The 25296-nt window shown below is 38.3% G+C and overlaps 1 protein-coding gene and 1 pseudogene across 2 annotated transcripts; both read right to left on the bottom strand.

Annotated features, from left to right (window-relative positions):
* Nucleotides 1-1833: 1833 nt before the first annotated feature.
* Nucleotides 1834-25286, bottom strand: MEIOC (meiosis specific with coiled-coil domain). The gene is made up of 8 exons (XM_053570297.1): nt 25221-25286; nt 24565-24699; nt 18723-18880; nt 14674-14778; nt 10870-12742; nt 9440-9574; nt 3341-3521; nt 1834-2340 (listed from the first exon to the last, which is right to left on the bottom strand). Exons 1-8 carry the CDS (start codon nt 25284-25286, stop codon nt 2111-2113), a joined length of 2883 nt encoding a protein of 960 aa, XP_053426272.1. The 3' UTR covers nt 1834-2110.
* On the bottom strand, nt 4628-6417 carry LOC128570797 (guanine nucleotide-binding protein-like 3; annotated as a pseudogene). Its single transcript, XR_008375638.1, has 2 exons — nt 5968-6417; nt 4628-5895 (listed from the first exon to the last, which is right to left on the bottom strand). The product of XR_008375638.1 is annotated as a guanine nucleotide-binding protein-like 3 (transcript).
* Nucleotides 25287-25296: the final 10 nt, after the last annotated feature.

The raw sequence follows: 25296 nt of genomic DNA, 5'->3' as shown, positions 1-25296 counted from the left end.
TTTTTTCATAAGTGTTTGGAATTTATTAATGGACTGGTATTTCTTTCTGACCGCTGTCATATAAAAGCTTTTTTTTTGAGACAGAGTCTCACTATGTCACCCTTGGTAGAGTGCCGTGGCGTCACATCTTACAGCAACCTCAAACTCTTGGGCTTAAGCATTTCTCTTGCCTCTGCCTCCCAATTAGCTGGGACCACAGATACCCACCACAACACCAAGCTATTTTTTTGTTGTAATTGTCGTCGTTTGGCAGGCTCCAGCTGGGTTTGAACCCGCCAGCTCAGGTGTATGTGGCTGGTGCCCTAGCCTTCGAGCTACAGGCGCCAAGACATACATAAAAGCTTTAGAATTTTTATTCTGCTTTGCTTGGATTAGCATAAAGGCAAAGCAAAAATTTCATTTTTGAAGATTAGGTTAGATCCAAGGATATCTGGCAATTTATCTACTGACATTATTACTTAATGTGTTAATAATGAAATTTAAACTTAGCACCAGTTCTTATCAATTAAATGAAATTCAACTATTCAACTGATTTTCTGACAGGTTATGACTCTTTAATGTTAAAAACTAATATAGTCATAAAAAAGTGAAACCAAATATTTTCACCAAAGTAATTTATTTTTTCCTGAGAGACTAAATTCAGTACAATATTTGCTTTCATAACATCCAACAAGTCTTATGTTAAACTTAACCACTTTCTATGCAGTGACTGTGGTGAGGTGATCTATTTTATTTGACTACCCTCAATGTAATTCATCTGGGTAGTTCTAAGGCATATCAGTGATCAAAATGTTTCTCCCTACAGTTACTCCTGCATTCTCAATCAGTTTCTTCTGCACATCATCTAAAGAAAATTTATCTGGTGTGATTACACTTTTTTTTTTTAATACCAGGATTTCTAAAACTAAGAAAAACACCAACATTTAAAATATCAGTGTTTCTAGTCAAGGATATTTCAATTAAATTTCATCAGTACATTATATTATAGTTTAACTCATGCTAGAAATGTTAAAACCCAAGATCTTCTGAGTCACATAATACCAACATTTCATATCAATGAATAAATTACTTGGGTTCCATACAAAGATATTAAGTGATGATAAACAGAAAAAAGCCAAGCTTTCAAGAGCTCTTTTTAAAAAAATACAGAAGCAAACTAATGAACACAACTACACAAAATATACACTAACCAATTACAAACTAAACTAGTTAAATATTAACCTTAAAAAAATACATTTTAGAACTTCGTGATACCCTCATAAAAGGCAGCAAACTAAGGGTATTAAAACAATAGTCATTATTTTAGTTACTGTGCATCAAGTCTAAAAGATCAAGATAAAGGAAATATTTTGATTCAATTTAAATACTTTAAAATTGGAAATATTTAATAATTGATAGTATAATTAAATTTTAAAGAATATACACAAATGATTTGAACAGGTTTTATATTCAGTAACTTGCATGGTTACACTGGTACTTCTATCACTAATTTAGGAGAATCAGATGCATTTCCCTCCATATACTTAGGCACTAAGATTTCAAATTTATAAATATGGTAGTATTTTAAATATTAAATTTTTACATGAATATTGGGTTTATCCTTATTTTCCTTTGTTTCCTAGGTATTATCCAGTTTTATAAGGAAAACACTTTGATATCACAATCAAAACTTGGCTTGGTTACTAGACTGTAGCCATAATTGGGTTACAGTCACTTAGATTCATTATTTGGAATTCTACTTACTAAGGCAGACCTAAATGAAACTGATCTCCTAGAAGAACTTCACATTTGCATTTACCTGCACTGCAGAATGGGTCTAAAGCAATATTTTAGCTGTTAGGAAATATTTAATTTACTTCAACAAACTTGTTATCTTTAACTACTCAGAACTCCTAGAGTAGTCAACTTCACCACTGAGTTCACTTTAAACTATATCTGATTCATTTCGAATAGAAGATTTTTAAATAGAAGTTAGACTTCATTAAGCTATTAACTTTAAATCTGAAAGAAAATTAAGATACTGAAAGTTTGACAAGTTCATTAAAAATTTTTAGCATGTCTTGATATATTTACTTATCAGCTTTTTATTCTTCTTTCTGCTGCCATTTCCTTAATGTTTATTTGTTTCAGCTTTCTGGTTCATTGGATTGCTACTATTTATGCTTTCTTGGACTTTATCTTCACAGTTTACTATATCCTGTAATGCCTTTTCCACATCAGCTTGGCCAGTCATAGTGGCCGTTTTTGGCAAGGTCATCTGTAGTGCACACCACAGGGTAGTCCGTGCTTTCCGAGTTGCCACACACATCTCTTTAATTGCTGAAGCAAGGGCAAAAACATCTGTAAAAAAAAATTGAGGGAATCAGTGTAACCTGGCTTATTGTACCCTCAATGAATCCCCGACAATAAAAAATAAAAAATATAAAATAAAAAAAAAAATTGAGGGTCATTTCATATTAGATGCCATTTGATATCCTTTAACTCTTACAAAGACTATTGCTGTTGCTACTAGATAATAAAACATTATTATTATTATTATTATTATTTAGACAGGGTCTCAATCTGCCATCCAAACTGGAGTGCCACAGTGGCATGGTCATAGGTCACTGCAGCCACAAATTAGGCTCAAGTGATCATCCTGAGCCTTCTAAGTAGCAGGGAAGACAGGCATATGCCATCATGTCTGGCTAAATTTTAAATTTTGTTTTGTAGAGTCAAGGTTTTCCTGTATTGCCCAGGCTTAAAACATTATTTTTTGAGATAGTGTCTCATTTTGTTACCCTTGGTAGAGTGCCCTGGCGTCAGAGCTCACAGCAACCTCAAACTCCTGGGCTCAAGCGATTCTCTCACCTCAGCTTCCCAAGTAGCTAGGGCTACAGGCACCCACCACAATGCCCGGCTATTTTTAGAGACAGGGTCTTGCTCTTGTTCTTGCTCAGGTTGGTCTCGAACCCATGAGCTCAGACAATCCACCTGCCTCGGCCTCCCAGAGTGCTAGAATTACAGGTATGAGTTACCATGCCTGGCCCCCAAAGTACTTTATTTTTAAAATAATTGGAAGTATTGATACTTCATTTCTGACTTATATGACAATGACTATGCTTTGGGTAGAACACACACGGTGTTTCATTAAGACACATTTTACTCATTATAATTAAATAGGTAAAATTAACAAAATAGATCAAAGTAATTTTGGAGTGAAAAATGTAGAGATCACTTACCAATTTATTTTTTAGATAAGTATTAATTTTAGAAATACAACTATTAACCTCAGAATCTGATTTTTATTATTCAAATTATCACATTGCCTTATCAAAAGAATATGCATTAATATTTGTACCTCTGTCATCTTGGCATCTAGGAACTCCTTGCCTTTGCCGATTTGAAGCATTAACAATTTCATCCTTTCTACGTGACTGTACAATGTGAATGGACTCCAGGTGTCTATCAAGAGCAGTAGAGATATTGGCATGAAGGGGAGAGCTTCGAAGACGTTCCATTTTGCCCAGTAAAGTCACAACCTGTGGGAAATATTTTAAATTTTGAAAGGCATGTAACTATACACATTGTGCTGACATAAACTTCTTTTTTTTTTTTTTTTGAGACAGTCTCACTCTGTCGCCCGGATAGAGTGCCATGGCATCATCATAGCTCACAGTAACCTCCAACTCCTGGGCTCAAGCAATCCACCCACCTCGGCCTCCCAGAGTGCTAGGATTACAGGTGTGAGTCACTGTGCCTGGCCGAAAGTATAACTTAAGTAAAAACAAATCTTCAGTGAAATAGAATAGAGATGAGAGCAATAATATTCATTCAATAAATAAACAAATGCTTACTGTGTCCTGACAAACAAAAATGGAAACAAAAATGGAAAGTTGGTCTTTTATACCTACTCAAACATGTTCATTCTGAAAATTTTCAGTAGTTGACTACTGAGAGCAAGCAACAATAAAGATGTTAATCATCCAAATATTTCCGTGTTACTGACAGTACAAATATAAGATCTGATATCTGACCCTGTTTCTGGCAAATAAGACACTAGCATGCAATAGAGCATTGTTAGGAGGTACCTTAATCTAAAGGAAAATATTTGGTGTGAGCTCTGACACCAGGGCACCTAAAAAGGAAAAGTATTAGGTTGATTAATCCTGACCTCAATAAGTCCTTAATTTTTCTAGGCCTCTGATGTTTTCCTTTTGGAAATCAGAAATATTCAGATAAAAGTATTGACTAGTGATAGTTTTAATAAAGAATCCATAATACAGAAAATATTCATTTAAATGTACATTGAAATAATATGAAATGAATCCTGTCAAAACTGCTAAGGAAAATTAGGAAATGTCTAATTTTTTTTTCTTTTTTTTTGAGACAGAGTCTCACTATGTCACCCTGGGTAGAGTACTATAGTATCACAGCTTACAACAACCTTCAACTCTCAGGCTTAAGCGATTCTTTTGCCTCAGCCCCCCAAGTAGCTGGGACTACAGGCGCCTGCCACAACACCCAGCTATTTTTTTTTGAATCGATATTCCTAATTTAATGTATATAACACTCACAAAATTTACATAGCTTATGTCACACCATACCAAATGCACATTATACACACATTTAGCAATCTACTTACAATGTTATAACCTCTCATAAAAGGACATTTTTACACATAGTCTGTACTGAAGTCATAAGCTTTATCCTCTTGAATCACTTTATCAAAGATAAAAGATCTTGGAGACTGTTTGCCTGCTATAGACTCCTCAGGCAGTTCTTCCCATGTCTCTTCTGCAGGGGATGTATCTGAGGTCTTTTCTTCAGCTTTAAACAATTCTTGATCAACAATTTCCTGGTCACTGTAAACATCTTCATCATTCTCTCTCTCCTCCTGCTTCCTCTCTTTCTGTTTTGGCAATTCTTCACATATGTCCTTTTCTTTTATTATTCCATTTGTCATACCCAAAGACTGGAAAAGGATACTATTGGCCAAAGGAGGGCCCCTGATAGCTTTTATGGTATGTGTATTGTTTCCAGTTCTTCCAGATTTAAACCACATTTCATGTCTGCCACAATACTCTCATTAAAATGCGGAGGAGTCCAGAATGTAGGAGTATGGCAATAGTAACCTAATGAGGCACCTGTCCACTCAGACCACAGTACTTTGGCAGCACCTTCAATATTTGGGCTTCTACCTTTCTGGTACAGACCTCTTCTTTGAGCAAACTTAGCAAAAAATTCCAGAGGATTCTTAAAGTCAGGGACAGTACATTTCAGTACTACCTGTCGAGTATCAGCCTAGGACAGGATGGCACTAGCAGCCTCCATTGGTTTTATCACTTCAATACTTGCTGGGCTTCGCAGAGCAAGTGCAGTGGAGGAGTTAAGTGGCGATACAAAGAAGCATTGGCTGTCCATGATTGTGATATGCTTGTCCCAGGGAACAACTTGCATGCTCCTTGTAAGTCCCATGGATAAGCCGACATTACATATCTGTTCTTGTTTTAAACTATTGATGATGCTGCTTTTCCCCACATTTGGGAAGCCAATTACTCCAACCTGAATGGCTTTGCCGTAAGTTTCCTGAAAACCTCCACGAAGTTTCCAAAGCACCTTTTTCCCAAAGCAGACTTTACTTTGGAATGGAGCAGCTTTCTTCTTTACCTTGGTTATCTTTCCTTTGTCCCTCAGATGTGTTGAGGCTCTGAACACCACTGTTGGCAATTCTTTCTTCAAATAATTTAGCCAGCTCTCCAAATTTTCCTTTGGTACTAGACCTGATTTATTTAATACAAGTACCAGCTTTTACTGTCCGCTCTAAACAATGGGCTCTTCTACCGGAGGACACCTGCAACCAAGAGGATCTCTGGCATCCAACACCTCTAACACAACATCTGAGGCTTCAATCACCTAATGTACACAATGTGAGGGTGTTCAATACACTCCTCTGGGTGAAGGGCTCAACTACAACTTGAACTTTACCTTTTTAAGTTCTTGACAATACAACTTCTTTGAATTCTGTTTACCCAAATTAGCTTTGTTCTTAGTTTTGCAATGTCCAGATTCCTCTTTCACGGGTTCCACATTAGATGGCTTAACATCAGGATTATTTTCAAGTTTTCTTTTCTTGTTCTTTTTGCTGTCAAGTTTCTGCTGCTGTTTCAGTTCTTCAAGCTACTGTTTCTTTAGCTCAGCTTCATGGAGAAGTGCCTCCTTAAAGGGAGCACTGTTTGGAACTCTTGGGTCTTTCCTAGGCTTCTTGTGACCCCGTTTTTTAGCCTCCTTTCTCAATTTTCGATGATGCTCTCGAACCTTTTTTTGGATTTTATACCACTTGTGGCAGATCATGTGTTTACTTGCTTTCTTTAACTTTGGTCTCTTCGTGCTGGCTGTGCAAACAACAGCAGACAGAAAAGCAACAGCAGCAAGATACCTCAGCAGGCGCCACGTGAGAATTACGCCCAGCTATTTTTTTGCTGTAATTGTCATTGCTGTTTTAGCAGGCCCAGGCCGGGTTCGAACCCGCCAGACTCGGTGTATGTGGCCAGCACCCTAATTGCTGAGCTATGGGTTCCAAGCCAGGAAATGTCTAAATCTTCTGGTTAATGAAGTTTTAAAAAAAGGGCACTAGATAAATTAGTCCAGTAGGGGAAATATGTTTCATATGCCTGACTTGTTTCAAAATCTAAACTTGGAAACTGTATGGAAAGAGAACTTTTTGAATAACTAGGATTTAAAAATCAAGTACTACAATAACTACATTTTGAAGCAAAATGATTTAACATTAGAACTTGGTGTTTGGTGATGGGAGAATGTAGGGACAAAACCTCTCAACTAAGAAACTAAAGCCAATGAAATGAATGCCTCTCTAACCTCACACTCACATCAAGTTTCTTTGGAATAAGTCTATTCCAGGCGTTAAATATTTTCCTTTCAGCTGCACACCAGCCAGACCCTTGAGGGGAAAATAAAACACTTACAAAACCTCCAAGAAAATACTAATTATGTTTTTTTTAAATAAGACAATCATTTTGAGTAAATAAGAGTAAACAAATTTGCACAGATGATTTTTAATAAACATTTTTTTGAAGTTTTTCATAATTCTACAAAACTAGCAAACTTGAAAATAGTAAATATTTTTATTCTCTATATTATTGAAATAATATTGCTAAATGTACATAAAATGATTAAACAACTATACACATATCCTTCTAAATGTAAAACATAAGCAAAACTTGAGAAAATATAGGATATCTCAAACATTGTCCCTAAAGTCACCAACATAGGGAAAATGGGAAATCTGTAGCTAAATACACCTTTATTTACAAATATTCATTACAAAATTTTACAAAGGGTGCCCAACACGTAGGGAATATTTTGTAAATATTTTGGAAAATTTTGTAAATGTACATTTAGTTACATTTTCCCAATATATGGTGGTTTTAGGGACAACTTTTAGGACACTGTATATTAATATCCACAGTATGTGATCCCTGCATTTAATAGTAATGTATTACTTAAATAAAGGTATTTTAAGTTTTTTTGTTGTTTTTTTTTTTTTTTTGTAGAGACAGAGTCTCACTTTATGGCCCTCGGTAGAGTGCCGTGGCCTCACACAGCTCACAGCAACCTCCAACTCATGGGCTTAAGCGATTCTCTTGCCTCAGCCTCCCAAGTAGCTGGGACTACAGGAGCCCGCCACAACGCCCGGCTATTTTTTGTTTTTTTTTGCAGTTTGGCCAGGCCGGGTTTGAACCCGCCACCCTCGGTATGCCGGGTTTGAACCCGCCACCCTCGGTACATGGGGCCGGCGCCTTACCGACTGAGCCACAGGCGCCGCCCGGAATTTTAAGTTTTTTAAAAATAATAAGACTAAAGTTTTTATTAACATAACATCTAGGTGTACCCATGTTAGTATCTAACTATACCATGGATAAATTCCATTGTATAAATTTACAAATTTGATAGTAGAATTTCAACTGACCAAAGCTGAAAACTAGGTAAAATCAATCTTTTTTCATGGAAGTAGTTCATATGTATATTTTAAAGATAACATTGAAAAGAAAGAAATGGATGTTCAATAAAGCAGACTCAATTGTTATACTGATTTTTCTATTTTCTAAATGGCTTTTATCCAGTCATAGAGGTAATGTTGTGCTGCATGCTTTTTTCCAAGAATCTTTATCAAATTTTATTTGGAAAACAGTGTAAGTTTTTATTTATTTTTATTTTTTATTTATTTATTTATTTATTTTTTAGAGACAGAGTCTCACTTTGTCGCCCTCAGTAGAGTGCGGTGTCATCACAGCTCACAGCAACCTCCAGCTCTTGGGCTTAGGCGATTCTCTTGCCTCAGCTTCCTGAGTAGCTGGGACTACAGGCGCCTGCCACAACACCTGGCTATTTTTTTGTTGCGGTTTAGCAGGGGCTGGGTTCGAACCCACCACCCTTGGTATATTGGACTGGCGCCCTACTCATTGAACTGCAGGCGCCACCCAAAGTTTTTAAAAGACGAATTTCAAAAAAGAAAAAGAGTACCCACTCTATTTAAAAATTAATTAGAAAATTCTGAAATTACAGAGGAGATAACAGGAATACTATTCATTAAATTACATAATGGCTTAACTTCAGGATTCTTTACAACATTTGATTTGAAGTGATATACTACGTCTCCAAAATAAAGGTGTTTTATAAAATTACCATACCTACCCCCTTCAGTTTATCAATATTTAATGTGTAGATATACTTCGTTTATTGAATAACTCAAAAATAGAGGTAAGAAAATTAAATATAGCAATTCCTTTTTAATTTATCAGCTTATATAAAACCACAGCTTGTTCATCAAGCTAGAAAACAAATGTTTGTGACTAAGAAACGGGACTTTCCCTATAAATAAAATGGTTTTTGCTTTTAAAAATATTCTTTCAGTTGAGGATTAGCTCCATTGCCGATTTCGGTTTGAAAAGGAACCACTTAAATTACTAAAAATACTTTTTAAATGATGAGTGGGGCTATTTTCCCTTTCTTAAATTTTTTTTTTAGATAGTCTCACTTTGTTGCCCTCTGTAGAGTGTGTGGAATCACAGCTCACAAAACCTCAAACTCTTGGCTCAAGTGATTCTCTTGCCTCAGCCTCCTAAGTAGCTGGGATTGTAGGCACCCACAACGCCCAGCTTCTTTTAGAGACGGGGTCTTGCTCTTGCTCAGGCTGGTCTGGAACTTGTGAGTTCAGGCAATCCACCCATCTCAGCTAGGATTACAGGCATGAGCCACCTCGCCCGGCCCTTTCCTAAATATTAATTATAGTTTTAGGACCAAACATGGGAAAGAATGTATTTCAGAGAATTACACATAAATGTGATCATAAAATCCTTCAGAGCTCTAACTTGTTGAAATGTTTAAAAATGTTATCAAGAAATTAAAAAATCCTCTATGGGATATTTTTATAGCTTACTCTGGCTTGTTCTCGAAGTTCATCCACAATTAAGCGATCAACTCTAGATGGGTTGGAGGTCAGCCTTGGAATTGGAGTGTTGTTAGTACTAGATACTTTTTTTCCTGGATAATTCTTGGCGAGGGCTAATTCAGTCTGTAAAAAAAAAAAATATATATATATATATATACACACATACATATATATATAACTCTTAGATGCTGAATTTTCTAAATATGATTTAAACATGAATAATAGTTTTCATAAGCCTAAGAAATAAATAGAAAATTGCCCCTTTAATAAAAATTCTGTTTTGGTATTAAAAGGCAACAAATGTAAACCCCAGTACCACAGTATTTTTCTATCATACTTAATAAATATAAAATACCTGAGTCCTCCAACAATTTAATACTAAAGAAATTCAAAGAAATAAATTTTTAACCATTAAGCGGGAAAAAATCTACTTTATATATAAAACAAACTTTAAAAATTAGAATATTCTTTTGTTGTTTTTTTTTTGGAGACAGAGTCTCAAGCTGTCACCCTGGGTAGAGTGCCATGATGTCACAGCTCACAGCAACCTCAAACTCTTGAGCTTAAGCGATTCTCTTCCCTCAGCCTCTCAAGTAGCTGGGACTACAGACACCCGCCTCAACACCCATCTATTTTTTGTTGCTGTTGTTGCAGTTGTTATTGGTGTTTAGCAGGGTCGGGCCAGGTTTGAACCCGCCAGACTTGATGTATGTGGTCAGCGCCCTACCCACTGAGTTATGGGAGCTGCCACCGACCCAGGAATGGATTAACAAGCTGTAGTAAATGTATACCATGGAATACTATTCAGGCACTAAAAAATATGGAGACTTTACATCTTTTGTATTAACCTGGATGGAGATGGAACATATTCTTCTCGGTCAAGCATTACAAGAATGGAGAAGCAAGAATCCAGTGTACTCAAATCTAATATGAATGCAGTAGATGAGCTAATACAAAGGGTGAGGTGGGGAATGAGGTAGCAGGGAGAGGGGAAGAGGGTGGGAGATGGAGGGTCACAGCGTATGGCACACCTTTTGGGAGTGGAACATAACAAATGCAATCAGTGTGACCTAATTCTTTGTACTCTCAATGAATCCCAAACAATAATAATAAAATAATATTCCTGACTCAAACTATATAAAAGTAATGCATGTAACCAAAACATTTGTACCCTTGTAACATTCTGAAATAAGCAAAATTTTAAAAATTAAAATATAAGTAACAATTCTTTTAAAATCTTAAGCATTTTAGTCTTTAAGTAACCTGCTTAATTCCTTATAGTAAAGAATTTGACAAATACTCTTACAGAGTTCAGCTTGAAATTAGGCAAGTATTCTTAAACTATACTAAAGTAAACAAAATGAAGACAGGCGGAAGGAACATACTAAATTACTCCTAAATGGTTAACTTTGTATTACCTTTTTTCTCTCCTTTTCTAATGCTCGCCATTGTTCATAGCACTCTTCTAGACGAATATGAAGTTCACTGGCTGGTCCACTACGGGTTTTAATTGGTCTTTGAAATCCAAAAGTTGGCACGAAACCAGAAAAGGAATTATCACCATACATCATATCATTAAAATAAGGGTATAAATGGCTCAAGTCATCATAAGAAAACAAATCGTAGGAATCCAACAGTGGAACAACTGAATGGCCAAATGGGTGGGTGGATCTTAGGGGAAACCCATTTGAACCAAGTTGTTGAAAACCTTGATTATGCCTTAAATCTCCCATCATAAAATTATTAGAAAAGCATGACGCCTGTGTGCGATTCACACGGCTATTAATATTGTTGTCTCCACTTCCCTGTCTGTGGCTATTAAAATGACCCTGTGACTCCAACAGATCTTGATATGTATTTTGAGATAAGCCATCTAAATGCTTTGGACCTTCCTCAGGATCATAATGTCCACTCTGGGGCTTGGCTTGAAAATTATGTTTGTTTACATTTTCAATGATCCCATACTGCTGAGCTGAATAGTTATCACAAAATCCATTTGGCTGCTTTATTTTTTTATCAGTAACCGATTCAAAGAGATTTTCTTCTCCAGTTTTTGTCAGTCCTTCCATGTGATTGACAGATTGAATTCTTTCTGCACCATTGTAACTAAAATCGAAACTAGAAAATGCTGAAGGGTTTTCTTGGCAATATTTCTGAAATAAATTGCTATTTGGGGTTAAACTTGGGGATGATAGTTGGGGGAAATCTGAAGAGTGGTTAGAACCTTTTGAAGCTGCACTTAAATGACTGTTTAATTTCATCAAGTTACCTTGATTTCGATAAGGAATAGGAGTGTTATTTTTTGTTTGAACATTCATCCAAGTTGGTCTGTTTAAATTAATACCTCCTGAAGATGTTGCTGAGTTGGATAATAAATTCACTGATTTAAAATACTCAGAATTTGGGGGATCAGGCTTAGCAAACTGTTGCTTTTCTGTGACATTAGCAAAATCATTATTAGCTGGACAAGCTGTGTGAGGTTTTAGTCCATATTCTGATTTTAAGCCAAAATCAGCAGTGAATGCTGCTTCCTTTGCAAACTGTTTTTCTGTCAGATGTGGCATAGTTTTTGGAAATGTGAAGTTCTGCTGGTCCGGGATTGTCTCCTCCATTTTTTTCTGATTTGCTGGTTTAACCTGAAATAACTTTGTGTAGGTGTCTGCTTCTACAGTTGGTGTTTCAGGTATGCCATTGGCTAATTTTTTACTATCTTGGACACTAAAATTTGAACATTTATTAAGCTTAGCCTTACTAGGATGAGCGTATTCTGGGTACCTACAATAATCTGCATTTTCATTGTATCTATTAAACTGGGAAAGAAATATCTCTGCCCTTTTTTGCTGTAATGGTGCTTCAAGACCTTTAGCACATACTTTCTCTCTTCCGTAAGAGTAATTATCAACTCCTGATTCTTTTATAATGTCAGACAGACCAGTTTGTGGTGTAAAACAGTTTTTGATAAATGGATATTCTTGGAATGTTGTCTTAGCTGTATCATTTGTCTGAATATTGTAACAGTTAGAATGATCACTTCGTGAGGGGTACATCCATTGTTCTTCAAGGTCTAAACCAGTAAATCCATGATAAAGTTCATCTACTTTTTGTTGTGGTGTGAGATTACTATTATGCAGGTATTGCTTTTCCACTGCTGACACAGGTTCACCACTATAAAAAGCTTGCTGAGAGATGGTTGTATCTATTGGCCTTTTGGTTTCTGTTAAAAGGTCATGGTGATCTGCAAATCTGCTTGTGTTCACTGGCCAAACTGACTTTAAATTGGAGGAGCAGGTCCTAAAACAAGTAAATATATTTAATTACAACTTGGGTTTTAAAAAGACTATTTACTCAGTGGAGAAGGTAGGAAACATTTTTGAAAAACATTTAGTTGCCCCAACTAGGTCTTCTCTAATCTTTTTCAACCCTGCTTTATAAGCTACCATTACCTCTAAATAATTCTCTAGCATATGAAATGTGATATATACTATACAAATATGCATTTTAATCTTAATATGTCTTCATTGTACTTTCCCAAGAGGCATTAACTAAGGTGTGAGGCTGGTGACTTCATGATCTTAGATGAATTATTATTTATCTACAAGTTTTTCCTTTGACTAGGTTATTGCATAAAAGCATCATAGCTAACAGCAACCTCAGTCTCTTGGACTCAAACAATACTCTTGCCTCAGCCTCCCAAGTAGCTGCTACTAAGGTGCCTACTATGATGCCTGGCCAGTTTTTGTATTTTTAGTAGAGATGGGGTCTCACTCTTGCTCAGGCTGGTCTTGAACTTGTGAGCTCAAGCAATCCACTATCTCAGCCTTCATAAGTGCTAGGATTATAGGTGTGAACCACTGCGCTTGGCCATTTAAACTATTTTTTTTGTTTTTTTGTAGAGACAGAGTCTTGCTTTACTGCCCTCGGTAGAGTGCCATGATGTCACATGGCTCACAGCAACCTCCAAATCTTGGGCTTACGCGATTCTCTTGCCTCAGCCTCCCGAGCAGCTGGGACTACAGGCACCTGCCACAACGCCCAGATATTTCTTTGTTGCAGTTTGGCCGGGGCTGGGCTTAAACCCAGCCTCGGGCTTAAACCCTCGGCATATGGGGCCAGCGCCCTACTCAATGAGCTACAGGCGCCGCCCCATTTAAACTATTTTTGAAATTAAAATATTTTAATTGGTTACATGTATGCTGCATACTTCCATATTTATGAAATTGGGCATTTGGATAATATGGCTTCCACATTCAAATAAAACATTAAAAAAAATTCTACCACATGAATAAAATTCATATGTATTAATGCATAGCAGTAATTTTACTTTTTGTGATCTATGTATAAAAGCTACTTGGAAGTTATATTCTTTTTTTTTTTTTTGTAGAGACAGAGTCTCACCTTATTGCCCTTGGTAGAGTGCCGTGGCGTCACACAGCTCAGAGCAACCTCCAAATCCTTGGGCTTAGGCGATTCTCTTGACTCAGCCTCCCAAGTAGCTGGGACTACAGACGCCCGCCACAACGCCCGGCTATTTTTTGTTGTTGTTGCAGTTTGGCCGAGGCTGGTTTTGAACCCGCTACCCTCGGCATATGGGGCCGGCGCCCTACCCACTGAGCCACAGGCGCCGCCCTGGAAGCTATATTCTTTAAGCTAAACTTTAGCTCATGAACTCAAGGGAAATAGTTCTGAATTCTGTAAGAGTAATTTTTTCTTTTTTTGAGATGTAGTCTTGCTCTATTGCCCAAAATAGAGTGCCATGGCCTCAGCCTGGCTCACAGCAACCTCAAACTCCTAGGTTCAAGCAAGCCTCCTGCCTCAGCCTCCCAAGTAGTTGGGACTACAGGGACCTTCCAGTATGCCCAGCTAATTTTTCTGTTTTTAGTAGAGATAGGGGTCACTCTTGCTCAGGCTGGTCTTGAACTCCTGACCTCAAGGGACCCTCTGGCCTTAGCCTCCCAGAGTGCAAGGATTATAAGCGTGAGCCACTAGACCCAGCCAAGAGTAATTTTTCAAATTAAAGTTCTTAAGTAAATAAAACCTTAGATTGAATCTTCAATTGTATGGCAAATACTTCATCAAATCAAGACTCCTAGACACAAATATTTGAATTAAGATGTCTACCGTCAGACAATCCACTACTAAGTGAAAACAAAAGTTAATAGGGTATTCTAACATATAAATTTAAAAATTTATAATATGCTATATAGCTTACATAATATACTAACCCTTCAGCAAAATATGGCTGTGACTTATCTTGTTCTTCCAAAATGTTAGACACTAGTCCATATAAGTCTGTTTCACTGCCATAGTCATTTCTTTCAGTTTGAATCCTAAAAATAAATGAGTATCACATGTAAACTATTTCATTCATGCTGAAGTATAATATATTGATTTATCTTTCTAGACTTATTCTACTATTTTTTTCTACAAAATATTTGGACTGAATCTTGTTTTCAAAACAGTTACAAAAATAAAAATTAAAAAAAATTTGAAATGATGAATCTACACCATCATTTCAAATAAAGAGGGGACAAGAACTCAAGAATATTTTCTACTTTAGCATGATGTGTATCTGACATAAAATGTTTCTCCCTCATTTAAAATCCTATGTCTGATGCACAATATATGTTTACCTCTTACTTCTCTACAATATATGCTATTCATTTTAAGTGACCAACATATAAATTCTCACTTATGATATCAGACATATATCTGATATATGTCTGCTCCTGAAAGCATGCCTAATCCACCAATACTTGCTCAGTTTATTTGTAATTTGAAAACCATATGAACCCGATGCTCTATTTTTTGTGACTCTTTATTCTAAATACTGAATAAAAAAAGCAAAATGTGATATTGTCATCATAGAAACCACAGTAATTTTCCAGTTATCCCTTAACTATAACAGACTTCGGGCTATTCCTAAATCCTTTCTAAGGCAGTGACTAGATAGAGTTCCATGTACCCCAAAATCCATCTAATTACCGATACCGTCTAAATACAAAATGTAAAATCCATAAGCACGTGCAATTTCTTCCTAGAAGTAATACAGGTTGAAATCTTGGGACCAGAAGAGTTTTGGATTTTGGATTTTTTAGATTTTAGAATATATGTGTTATATACTCATTGGCTGAGCATTCCTATTCCAAAATCTGTAATCCTCCGATGTTCCAATGAGCATTGTCTTTTTTTTTGGAGACAGAGTCTCGCTTTCACCATGGTGTCATAGCTCACAGCAACCTCAAACTCTTGGGCTCAAGTGATCCTCTTGCCTCAGCCTCCCAAGCAGCTGGGACTACAGGCACAAGCCACAATGCCCAGCTATTTTTAGAGATGGAGTCTCACTCTGGCTCAGGCTGGTCTTGAACCTGTAAGCTCAGGCAATCCATCTGCCTCGGCCTCCCAAAGTCCTAGGATTACAGGCATGAGCTACTGTGCCCGGCCAATAGGCATTGTCTTTGAGCATCATATCAGCACTCAAAAAGTTTCAGATTTTAGCATTTTAGATTTCAGGTTTTCAGATGTGGGATGTTTATTTGTACGCTGTTCTGAATTATAACTTCCTTGTTTTTTCATATTCTATTTCCAACATTTCATAGTATTAGGAGTATTTTAGAGAAAAAGTCCTTATATTTGCATAACACTCAAATATTTAATTGATTATCATAACATTGCAAGAGTAAACATTAATAATTATGGTTATTAGCTGTGGGATAAACAAATGATCTCTTGAGACATTAAGAAAATTGTATTTAATAAGGATATATGGGCCAGCCCCATATACCGAGGGTGGCAGGTTCAAACCAGGCCCCGGCTGAACTGCAACCAAAAAAAAAGTAGCTGGGCGTTGTGGCGGGCGCCTGTAGTCCCAGCTACTTGGGAGGCTGAGGCAAGAGAATCGCGTAAGCCCAGGAGTTGGAGGTTGCTGTGAGCTGTGTGATGCCATAGCACTCTACCGAGGGCCATAAAGTGAAACTCTGTCTCTACAAAAAAAAATAAATAAAAAAAAATAAGGATATATGACTTGCCCAATTACTATACACTTGCCAAACTGCCTATAAGTCCAGTACTTTTTTGCCTATATCATGTTACTTCATAAAGATTCAATATAAAAAAAAAGTTTCAATATAAAAGCTTTTTTAGGCTCAGCGCCTGTAGCTCAGTGGTTAGGATGCTGGCCACATACACTGAGGCTGGTGAGTTCGAATCCAGCCCAGGCCTGCTAAACAATAATGACAACTGCAACAAAAAATGGGAGGCTGAGCAAGAGAATTGCTTAAGCCCAAGTGTTTGAGGTTACTGTGAGCTGTGATGCCATAGCACTCTACCGAAGGTGACAGACATAGTGAGACTCTGTCTCAAAAAAAAAAAGATAAAAATAAAATAAAATAAAAGCTTTTTTGTCTAATAAGGTATTTATATCTAGAACAATATTCATGTATATGTAACAAACTGTTCACAGTTGTTTTGGGGGAGTATGAAAACAGGGTTAAAGTTGACTCTTCTTGATATATATTTCTATAAAGTTTGAGCATGTATCAATTTTAAAAAATATTTGTTTTTCATAGAATTATGTATTATATAGTCAAAAAATCATTATTTTAGAGAATTTTCCAAGAATTTAAAATTTTTAACATTTTTTTTTTTTTTTTATAGAGACAGAGTCTCACTTTATGGCCCTCGGTAGAGTGCCGTGGCCTCACACAGCTCACAGCAACCTCCAACTCCTGGGCCTAGGCGATTCGCCTGCCTCAGGCTCCCAAGTAGCTGGGACTACAGGCGCCTGCCACAACGCCCGGCTATTTTTTGGTTGCAGTTTGGCCGGGGCCGGGTTTGAACCTGCCACCCTCGGTATATGGGGCCAGCGCCTTACCAACTGAGCCACAGGCGCCGCCCAATTTTTAACATTTTTTAATCAACACGATTCAGCTGGTCATGGGTGGTTCACACTTGTAATCTCAGCACTTTAGGAGGCTGAGGTGGGAGGATTGCTTAAGGCTAGTTCAACACTAGCTTGGGCAACATAATGAGACTCTGTCTCTATGAAAAATAAAAATTAACTGGGCCTGGTGGAGTGCACCGATAGACCCAGCTACTCCAGAAGCTAAGGCAGGAAGATAGCTTGAGTCCAAGAGATCCAGCCTGCAGTGAGCTATGGTTGAGCACTCCAGCCTGGGCAATAGAGTAAGACTCTGTCTCTTAAAAAAAAAAATTAACAAATAACTCTATATTTTTTTGAGACAGAGTCTCACTGTGTCACCTGGGTAGAGTACTGTGGCGTCACAGCCACAGCAACCTCAAACTCTTGGGCTTAAGTGATTCTCTTGCCTCAGCCTCCCAAGTAGCTGGGACTACAGGCTCCCACCACAACGCCTGGCTATTTTTTTTTTTTTTGCAGTTTTTGACCGAGGCTGGGTTTGAACCTGTCACCTCCAGTATATGGGGCCGCGCCCTAGTCCTTTGAGCCACAGGCGCCGCCCCTGGCTTTTTTTTTGTTGTGGTTGTCATTGCTGTTTAGCTGGCCCAGGCCAGGTTCGAACCCACCAGCCTTGGTATATGTGGCTGGTGCTGTAATCACTATGTAAGGGCATCGAGCCCAAATAACTCTTATTTGCTACTTAAACTAAAGATGCATCAGCTTCTATCAATAGCTCCTTTATATGTAATTATGAAAAAGGTAGATGTCACCCTCTTAGGCTTCTCTTTGCAATGGGCTCCAATAATATTCCATATTTCCTTTTGTAACCTTCACTATACTTGCAGTGCATGTTGTCGTCATCATCATCATCTTCCTCATCATTTTAAAAATATAAAGGCAAGGATAATATTTGTCTCATTAATTCTGGTATTTCCCAATAGGAAAGCATCTGACATAGAGTAGATTATTATTTGTGGAAATGAATGGAAAAATAATTTAAAATATCTTAGGTTTGATAAAACCCTGTTTGTTATGTAGTTGTGAAGGAAAATATTTCTGAAAACTTAGAGTTGTATGAAAAATAGATCTAAAAATTGTAACTCAACATAAAATATCTTCAGAAAGAGAAACTAAAGATTTATGCACTTAAGTTTCCCTGTAATGAATTTTTTAAAAGTAATAACCTAAAAATTATGTTCAAATAACTTCCCAGTTTAGCCTAAACATTTGATAAACATGAAATTATAATGCCACAAAAGGTGAATCTAGGGAACAGAGAGCTAATGAACTTCAGTTCTTATGTAATTAATTTAAAAATACCTCATTTAGCCTGAGAAATCTAATTTATTAATTTACCTGTTTTTTACATTGATCTGAGAATTAGAAGGTTGTTTAATATCATCTCCATAAGTAGACCATGGTGCATAGAAAAGTGACGAATCTACGGAACTTGAATATTCTGTTGATGAAGAAAGTGGAGTATAGGTCTGCCTTAGGTCTACATTGTCTTCACTCTGAAATTTTTAAGAAATGTTTGTATATCAGACATATTAAAATTTTAATTTATTATAGAATATTAGGGAAATAATAAGAAATCAGAGGAAATTACACAGGTGTAAGAGTTGAGAGGATTACATTCAAATCTAGAGTTATCGATTTAAGCTTACTTTATGCCAGGGATTAGCAAACGTTTTCCAGAAAAGGCCAGCAAGTAAACATTTTAGACTTTGCTGGCTGTTAAGGTTTGTGTTGAAACTACTCTATGCTGTTTTAGTACCTAAGTAACCATATGCAGTATATAAACATATGGGCATGGCTGTGTTGCAATAAAACTAATTTTACAAAAACAAGCACTAGGCAGATCTAGCTCCTTGTTGCTGACCCCTGGTATATAATTACATAAATATTGTAGTTTAAATTTTTTGCATAGATGAACACTATGTGGATACTAACAATGTTATTTTAAATAAATTGTGTACAAAATTATCTTAGTGCCACCAGTCTGTGAAAAAAGTTAATGTACATTTATACAGAATTTTACAATTTTCAAAGAAATTCCACATATCATTCAGTTAACCTTGTGATATAGGTATTATCTCTTGTTTTAAAAACAAGGAAATTGAGGCTACAAGTTACTCAGGCAATATGTGCCAAAACTAAAACCAAAACTCAAAGTCGTCTTATTCTTACTCAAAGGCCTTTTTCGTAGTATCTGTTAGTTAGGAGTCTAGTCTCTATTTCCAATAGATATTGCAAGAATGCATAATATATAAACTGTTATGAGCTCTTCAGAAATTTTGGAGACATTACTACAATTAGAAGAAAAATATTCTACATATTTTTCTTTTTTCCCACTTTTTTGGTGAATGCTTCTATAATGAAGATTGAGTAAATAAAAAGTTTGGATTTTTAGATTTTAATGAATTCTTTAAAACCCTACCTTTTCCAAAAGGGGTTGAGGTATAGCTAAAATAATTTAAAATAGCATGAATTTAACAACAAAAATTAAACTAAGTAGAAATTGTTTATTCTAGAAAATGCTTCCTTAAAGAAGTCTGAAACTGGGCGGCGCCTGTGGCTCAAAGGAGTAGGGCGCCAGCTCCATATACCAGAGGTGCAGGTTCAAATCCAAGTCAGACTAAAAACTGAAAAAAAAAAAAAAAGGAACTCTGAAAGTGGACAGGCAGGTGGCCCAGGTCTGTAATCCTAGCACTCTGGGAGGCCAAGGCCAGCAGATTGCTTGAGCTCAGGAGTTCCAGACACGTGAGACCCTGTCTCTAAAAACAGCAGGATGTTGTGGCAGGTGCCTGTAGTCCCAGCTACTTGTGAGGCTGAGGTAACAGAATCAGTTGAGCCTAAGAGTTTGAGGTTGCTGTGAGCTATGATGTCATAGCACTCTACTGAGGGCAACAAAGTGAGACTCAGTCTCAAAAAAAAAAAAAAAGGCTGAAAGTATAGATTCATAATTTTTAAGTCTCCAAATAAGGAATTGTTAAAACCTGTGATGCATGGGGCGGCACCTGTGGTTCAAAGGAGTAGGGCGCCAGCCCCATATGCTCGAGGTGGTAGGTTCAAACCCAGCCCTGACCAAAAACTGCAAAAAAAAATAACACCTGTAATGCAATAACTATAAATATCTAGATAAAAACCCAATGGAAACAGTATTTTATTATACTAAATACAGAAGAGATATAATTCTGGCTAAAAATATTTTCTAATTGCTTTCATTCTCTTAATCAAAATTTACTTAAGACTTTACTCAAGGTATATCTAAATTTTTGTTTCTCAGACATGATCACTGAAAAACATTTAAAATATTCAACACATAGCTCAGTGCCTGTAGCACAGTGGTTATGGCACCAACCACATGCACTGAGTGTGGTGGGTTTGAACCAGGCCCAGGCCAGCTAAACAACAATGACAATTGCAATTAAAAAAAATAGCGTCGTGAGGGCGGCACCTGTGGCTCAAAGGGATAGGGTGCCGGCCCCATATACCAGAGGTGGCGGGTTCAAACCCAGCCCCGGCCAAGAAATGCAAAAAAAAAAAAAAAAATAGCATTGTGGCGGGTGCCTGTAGTCCCAGCTACTTGGGAGGCTGAGGGAAGAGAAACCCTTAAGTCCAAGAGTTTGAGGCTGCTGTGAACTGTGACACCACAGCACTCTACCGAGGGTGACATAGTAAGACTATATCTCTCTCTCAAAAAAAAAAAAAATATATATATATATATATTCAACACTGATTTTCTAGGATACCAAAAAATGTGAAAATTTAAAAATACCTTCCAGGGTGGGGCCTATCACTCAGTGGGTAGGGTACCGGCCCCCCCCCATACTGAGGGTGGCAGGTTCAAACCTGGCCCCCAGTCAAACAGCGCCTGTGGCTCAAAGGGGTAGGGCACCGGCTGCATATGCCGGAGGTGGTGGGTTCAAACCCAGCCCTGGCCAAAAACTGCAAAAAAAAAAAAAAAAGAAAGAAATAGTGGGCATGGTGGGGGCACCTGTAGTCCCAGCTACTCGGGAAGCTGAAGCAAGAGAATCACCTAAGCCCAGGAGTTGGAGGTTGCTGTGATCTGTGATGCCATGGTACTCTACTAAGAGTGATAAAGTGAGACTCTTGTCTCTAAAAAAATAAATAATAAAAATAAAAATAAAATACCTTCCAAACGTCCATTTCAAGAATCCTAAAATATTTTACCACCATTTGTTTAAATTCTGGTTAAAACCTATACATTATAATTTTTGATTACAACTTGTATTATGGTGACTTCTCAAGTTGAGGAAACTGAGGCACAGAGAGGATTGTGGTGAGAGTGCCAATAAAAACTACCTTTCTGTTGCCACACTCAGTGCAGCAACTTTTACAAAGGCTTTTATCTTTTCATTATAGGTCAATTTTAACTCTTTGTGTATGAAGTATCCAAAGTGACATAAATTATTCATCTCTTTGAAATAGTTGCTTAAACAAAAGGAGCACTGTCAGATTATGTAATAAACAGTATTTGAAAGTAAATGCATTTGGGGAGTAATCTTTCAAGTATATTTTACATTTTAAAATAAGCTGAGTATTAGAAATCAAATCCTTTTTTTTTTTACTTATTTTATTTTATTTTTTGAGACAGTCTTACTATGTCCTCGGTAGAGTACTGTGGCATCACAGCTCACAGCAACAAGCAATTCTCTTGCCTCAGCCTCCCAAGTAGCTGGTACTATAGGCGCCCACCACAACACTAGCTATTTTTTTGTTGCAGTTGTCATTGTTGCTTAGCAAGCCCAGGCTGGGTTTGAACCCACCAGCCCCAGTGTACATGGCCAGCACCCTAAACACTGAGCTGTGAGCATCAAGCCAACTTATTTATTTACAAGAAAGAGTCTCACTCTGTCGCCCTGGGTAGAGTGCTGTGGCATCATAGCTCACAGCAGGCTCAAATTCTTGGGCTCAAGCAATTCTCTTGCCTCAGCCTCCTGAGTAGCTGGGACTGTAGGCACCCACTATAACACTGGGCTGATTTTTCTATTTTTAGTAGAGATGGGAGTTCACTCTTGCTCAGGCGGTCTTAAACTCCTGAGGTCAGGCAATGCACCTGCCTCAGTCTCCTGGAGTGCTAGAATTATAGAAATCAAATCCTTTTAAATGATTGATGTAACTTGTATTCTTAAATAAAACTAGCAATTACTGAAGTAATGTAGTGAAGTCAAACATAATTACACTTGAAATAGCTGCATCTTTTTTAGTTAAACATTTATGGAAGCCTGAAAATATGCAAATATTTAGGGCATATTAATTAGGATAACTGCAAAATGTATCACTTATATCCTGGATAGACTTAAAACAACCAGCTGAAATTAAATCCAAATAAATTTTAGTAGGGATATAAACATTGTAGACAGCAGTGGAACTCTGGTCTTAGTAGTGGAAAGATGTGGGTTCCACTTGGGCTTTGTCATTTAGGACACAAATCAAGATTCCTGTGCCTCAATTTCTCAATCTTGGCTGGGTGCAGTGGCTCAAACCTGTAATCCTAGTATTCTGGGAGGCCGAGGTGGGAGGATCACCTAGGCTCAGGAGTTCAAGAGCAGCCTAAGAAGGGTGAGACCCTCCATCTCTACTAAAAATAGGAAAATTAGCTGGGCCTTTGTGTCTATAGTCCCAGCTATTCAGGTGCCTGAAGCAGGAGGATCATTTGAACCCAGGAGTCGGAGGTTGCTGTGAGCTAAGCTCAGGCCATGGCACTTAAACCTAAGCAATAGAAACTCTGTCTCAGAAAAAAGGGGGGGGTGTGTGTGTGAAGCACAATGGCTCACACCTATAATCCTAACACTCTGGGAGGCCAAGGCTGAAATGGGTGGATCCTCTGAGCTCAGGAGTTCGAGACCACCCCATGAAAAAAGTGAGACCCCTGTCTCTACTACAAATGAAAAAGTACCTGGGCAGTTGTGGCAGGTGCCTGACATCCCAGCTACATGGGAGGCTGAGGCAAGGGGCTCCCTTGGGCCCAGAAGTTTGAGATTACTGTGAGCTAGGACACCACAGCAATCTACCCAGGGCACAGAGAGAGACTCTGCCTCAAAAAAAAAAAAATCTCAATTGTAGAGTGGGCATAATACTATACAAGGTTAGTGTAGATTAAATAATTTATTTAAAGATATTGTTATAATTCAAAGTATAACAATATCAATATTGATGTCCTGATTAAATAATGTCAAATGAAAATTACTTATACTGACCTAAACCTAATTGAATATGATTAACAAAGCTAAAAGTCTTAGGTGAGGAAAATGGTAGCATATAATTTAAGACATTGTTAAAGCCAGAGAATAAAGGAGTAAAGAAAATTTCACCTTTAAATTGTCAAAAGTATATTTGTGCCAACAAACCTGCAATAAATGCTTGAAAGAAAAAAAATTACTTTTTCCTTTTTTGGAGATAGGGTCTTACTTTGTTGCCTGGGCATCATGAGGGCAGTGGTGTGATCATAGCTCAAAGCAACTCAAACTCCTAGCTGGGCTCCAGAAATCCTCCTGCCTCAGGCTCTCCTGCAGCTGAGACTACAGGCATGTGCCACTGCCTGCCTGATTTTTTCTAAAAACATTTTTTTTTGGTCTTACTAAATAAAAATGTATTTTCTTATGTTTCTAGAGTCATGTGAGGACAAAGTAGAAATAAGAGTCAATGAAAAATTCTTTGATTTATTTTTCTTTAACTTATTATTAATTTTTTTCTTTCTTTCTTTCTTTTTTTTTTTTTTTTTTTTGAGACAGAGTCTCACTATGTCGCCCTGGGTAGAGTGCCGCAGAGTCACAGCTCTTGGGCTCAAGCAATTCTCTTGCCTCAGCCGCGCAAGTAGCTGGGACTACAGGCGCCCGCCACAATGCCCAGCTATTTTCTGTTGCAGTTGTCATTGTTGCTTAGCTGGCCCAAGCTGGGTTCGAACCCACCAGCCTTAGTGTATGTGGCTGGCGCCTTAACCACTGTGCTACAGGCGCCGAGCCTATTATTACTATTATTATTATTATTATTAGAAATAAAGTATGTATTCTGCAAACTATTTAAAATGTTGTCACGGGGTTTCTGCTAGGATCAGGCCACGGCACTTTAAACAGAGAGCGGTTTAAATTTCTATGAAGCCAATTAGCTCGGGTAAATGAATTTGATTTAGAATAAATCGTCTAACAAAGGGCTGAGTTTATTAATGGACCTGCGATTTGTAGCAGTCGTAGAAGGACGTAGAGCCAGTCAACATCACACTGTTGAAGACGTCTGTTAATCTGCTGCTGGCGTCGGCACTGAGGTTCCAGCAGCGATTCGCACCTCCGCGGAACGCTACTTTAGGCTGCACAAAACGGGAATAGGAAATGGGAGAAAGTCGTCACGCTGTGCAAAGCAGGACCGAAAACGGCCAGAGGGCTGCCACGTCTCGGCGTTCGGCCAGTGACTTGGGTGGCCGCGCTTCGGGCTGGGGATCCCCTTTCTTCCCCCCAGCCACCTGCCGCCCAGCGGCTCCCGGGCCCTGACAGACCCCAGCCGCCTGCCACTGCCTCAGCGCCGCTGCGGCCGGACGTGGAGGCGGCGACCCCAGCCCCAGCCGGCGCGTCTGGGCTCCCCGCGCCGCGCCTCCCGGCCCCGGTCGACCCCGTCGTGGCACCCACCGCCCCCCCCACCTGCCTGCACCGAGGCGCGACTCGGGCGCCCGTCGAGGCCCCACACCCGCGACCCGCCCTCTCCTGCTTGGCCCTGGCCCCCTCAAAGAACCGCGTCTGGGGACTCGCTCGCTTCTCTGCCTCTCTCCCCTGTCGCCATCCTCCAAGCCCAGCCTCCCCCCACCCCTGGACCCTGACCATCCCCACCCGTTACCTCAAGTCCCTCCCTCAGGCCTGGGGGTTGAGGGGGCGGGCAAGTGTCCCCGCCTCTCACCTCCATGGGGACCCCC

This window comes from Nycticebus coucang, chromosome 18 (genome assembly GCF_027406575.1).
Source record: "Nycticebus coucang isolate mNycCou1 chromosome 18, mNycCou1.pri, whole genome shotgun sequence".
Lineage (NCBI taxonomy): Eukaryota > Metazoa > Chordata > Mammalia > Primates > Lorisidae > Nycticebus > Nycticebus coucang.
Note: the sequence above shows the minus strand (reverse complement) of the source record. Positions and strands in the feature narration are given on the sequence as shown.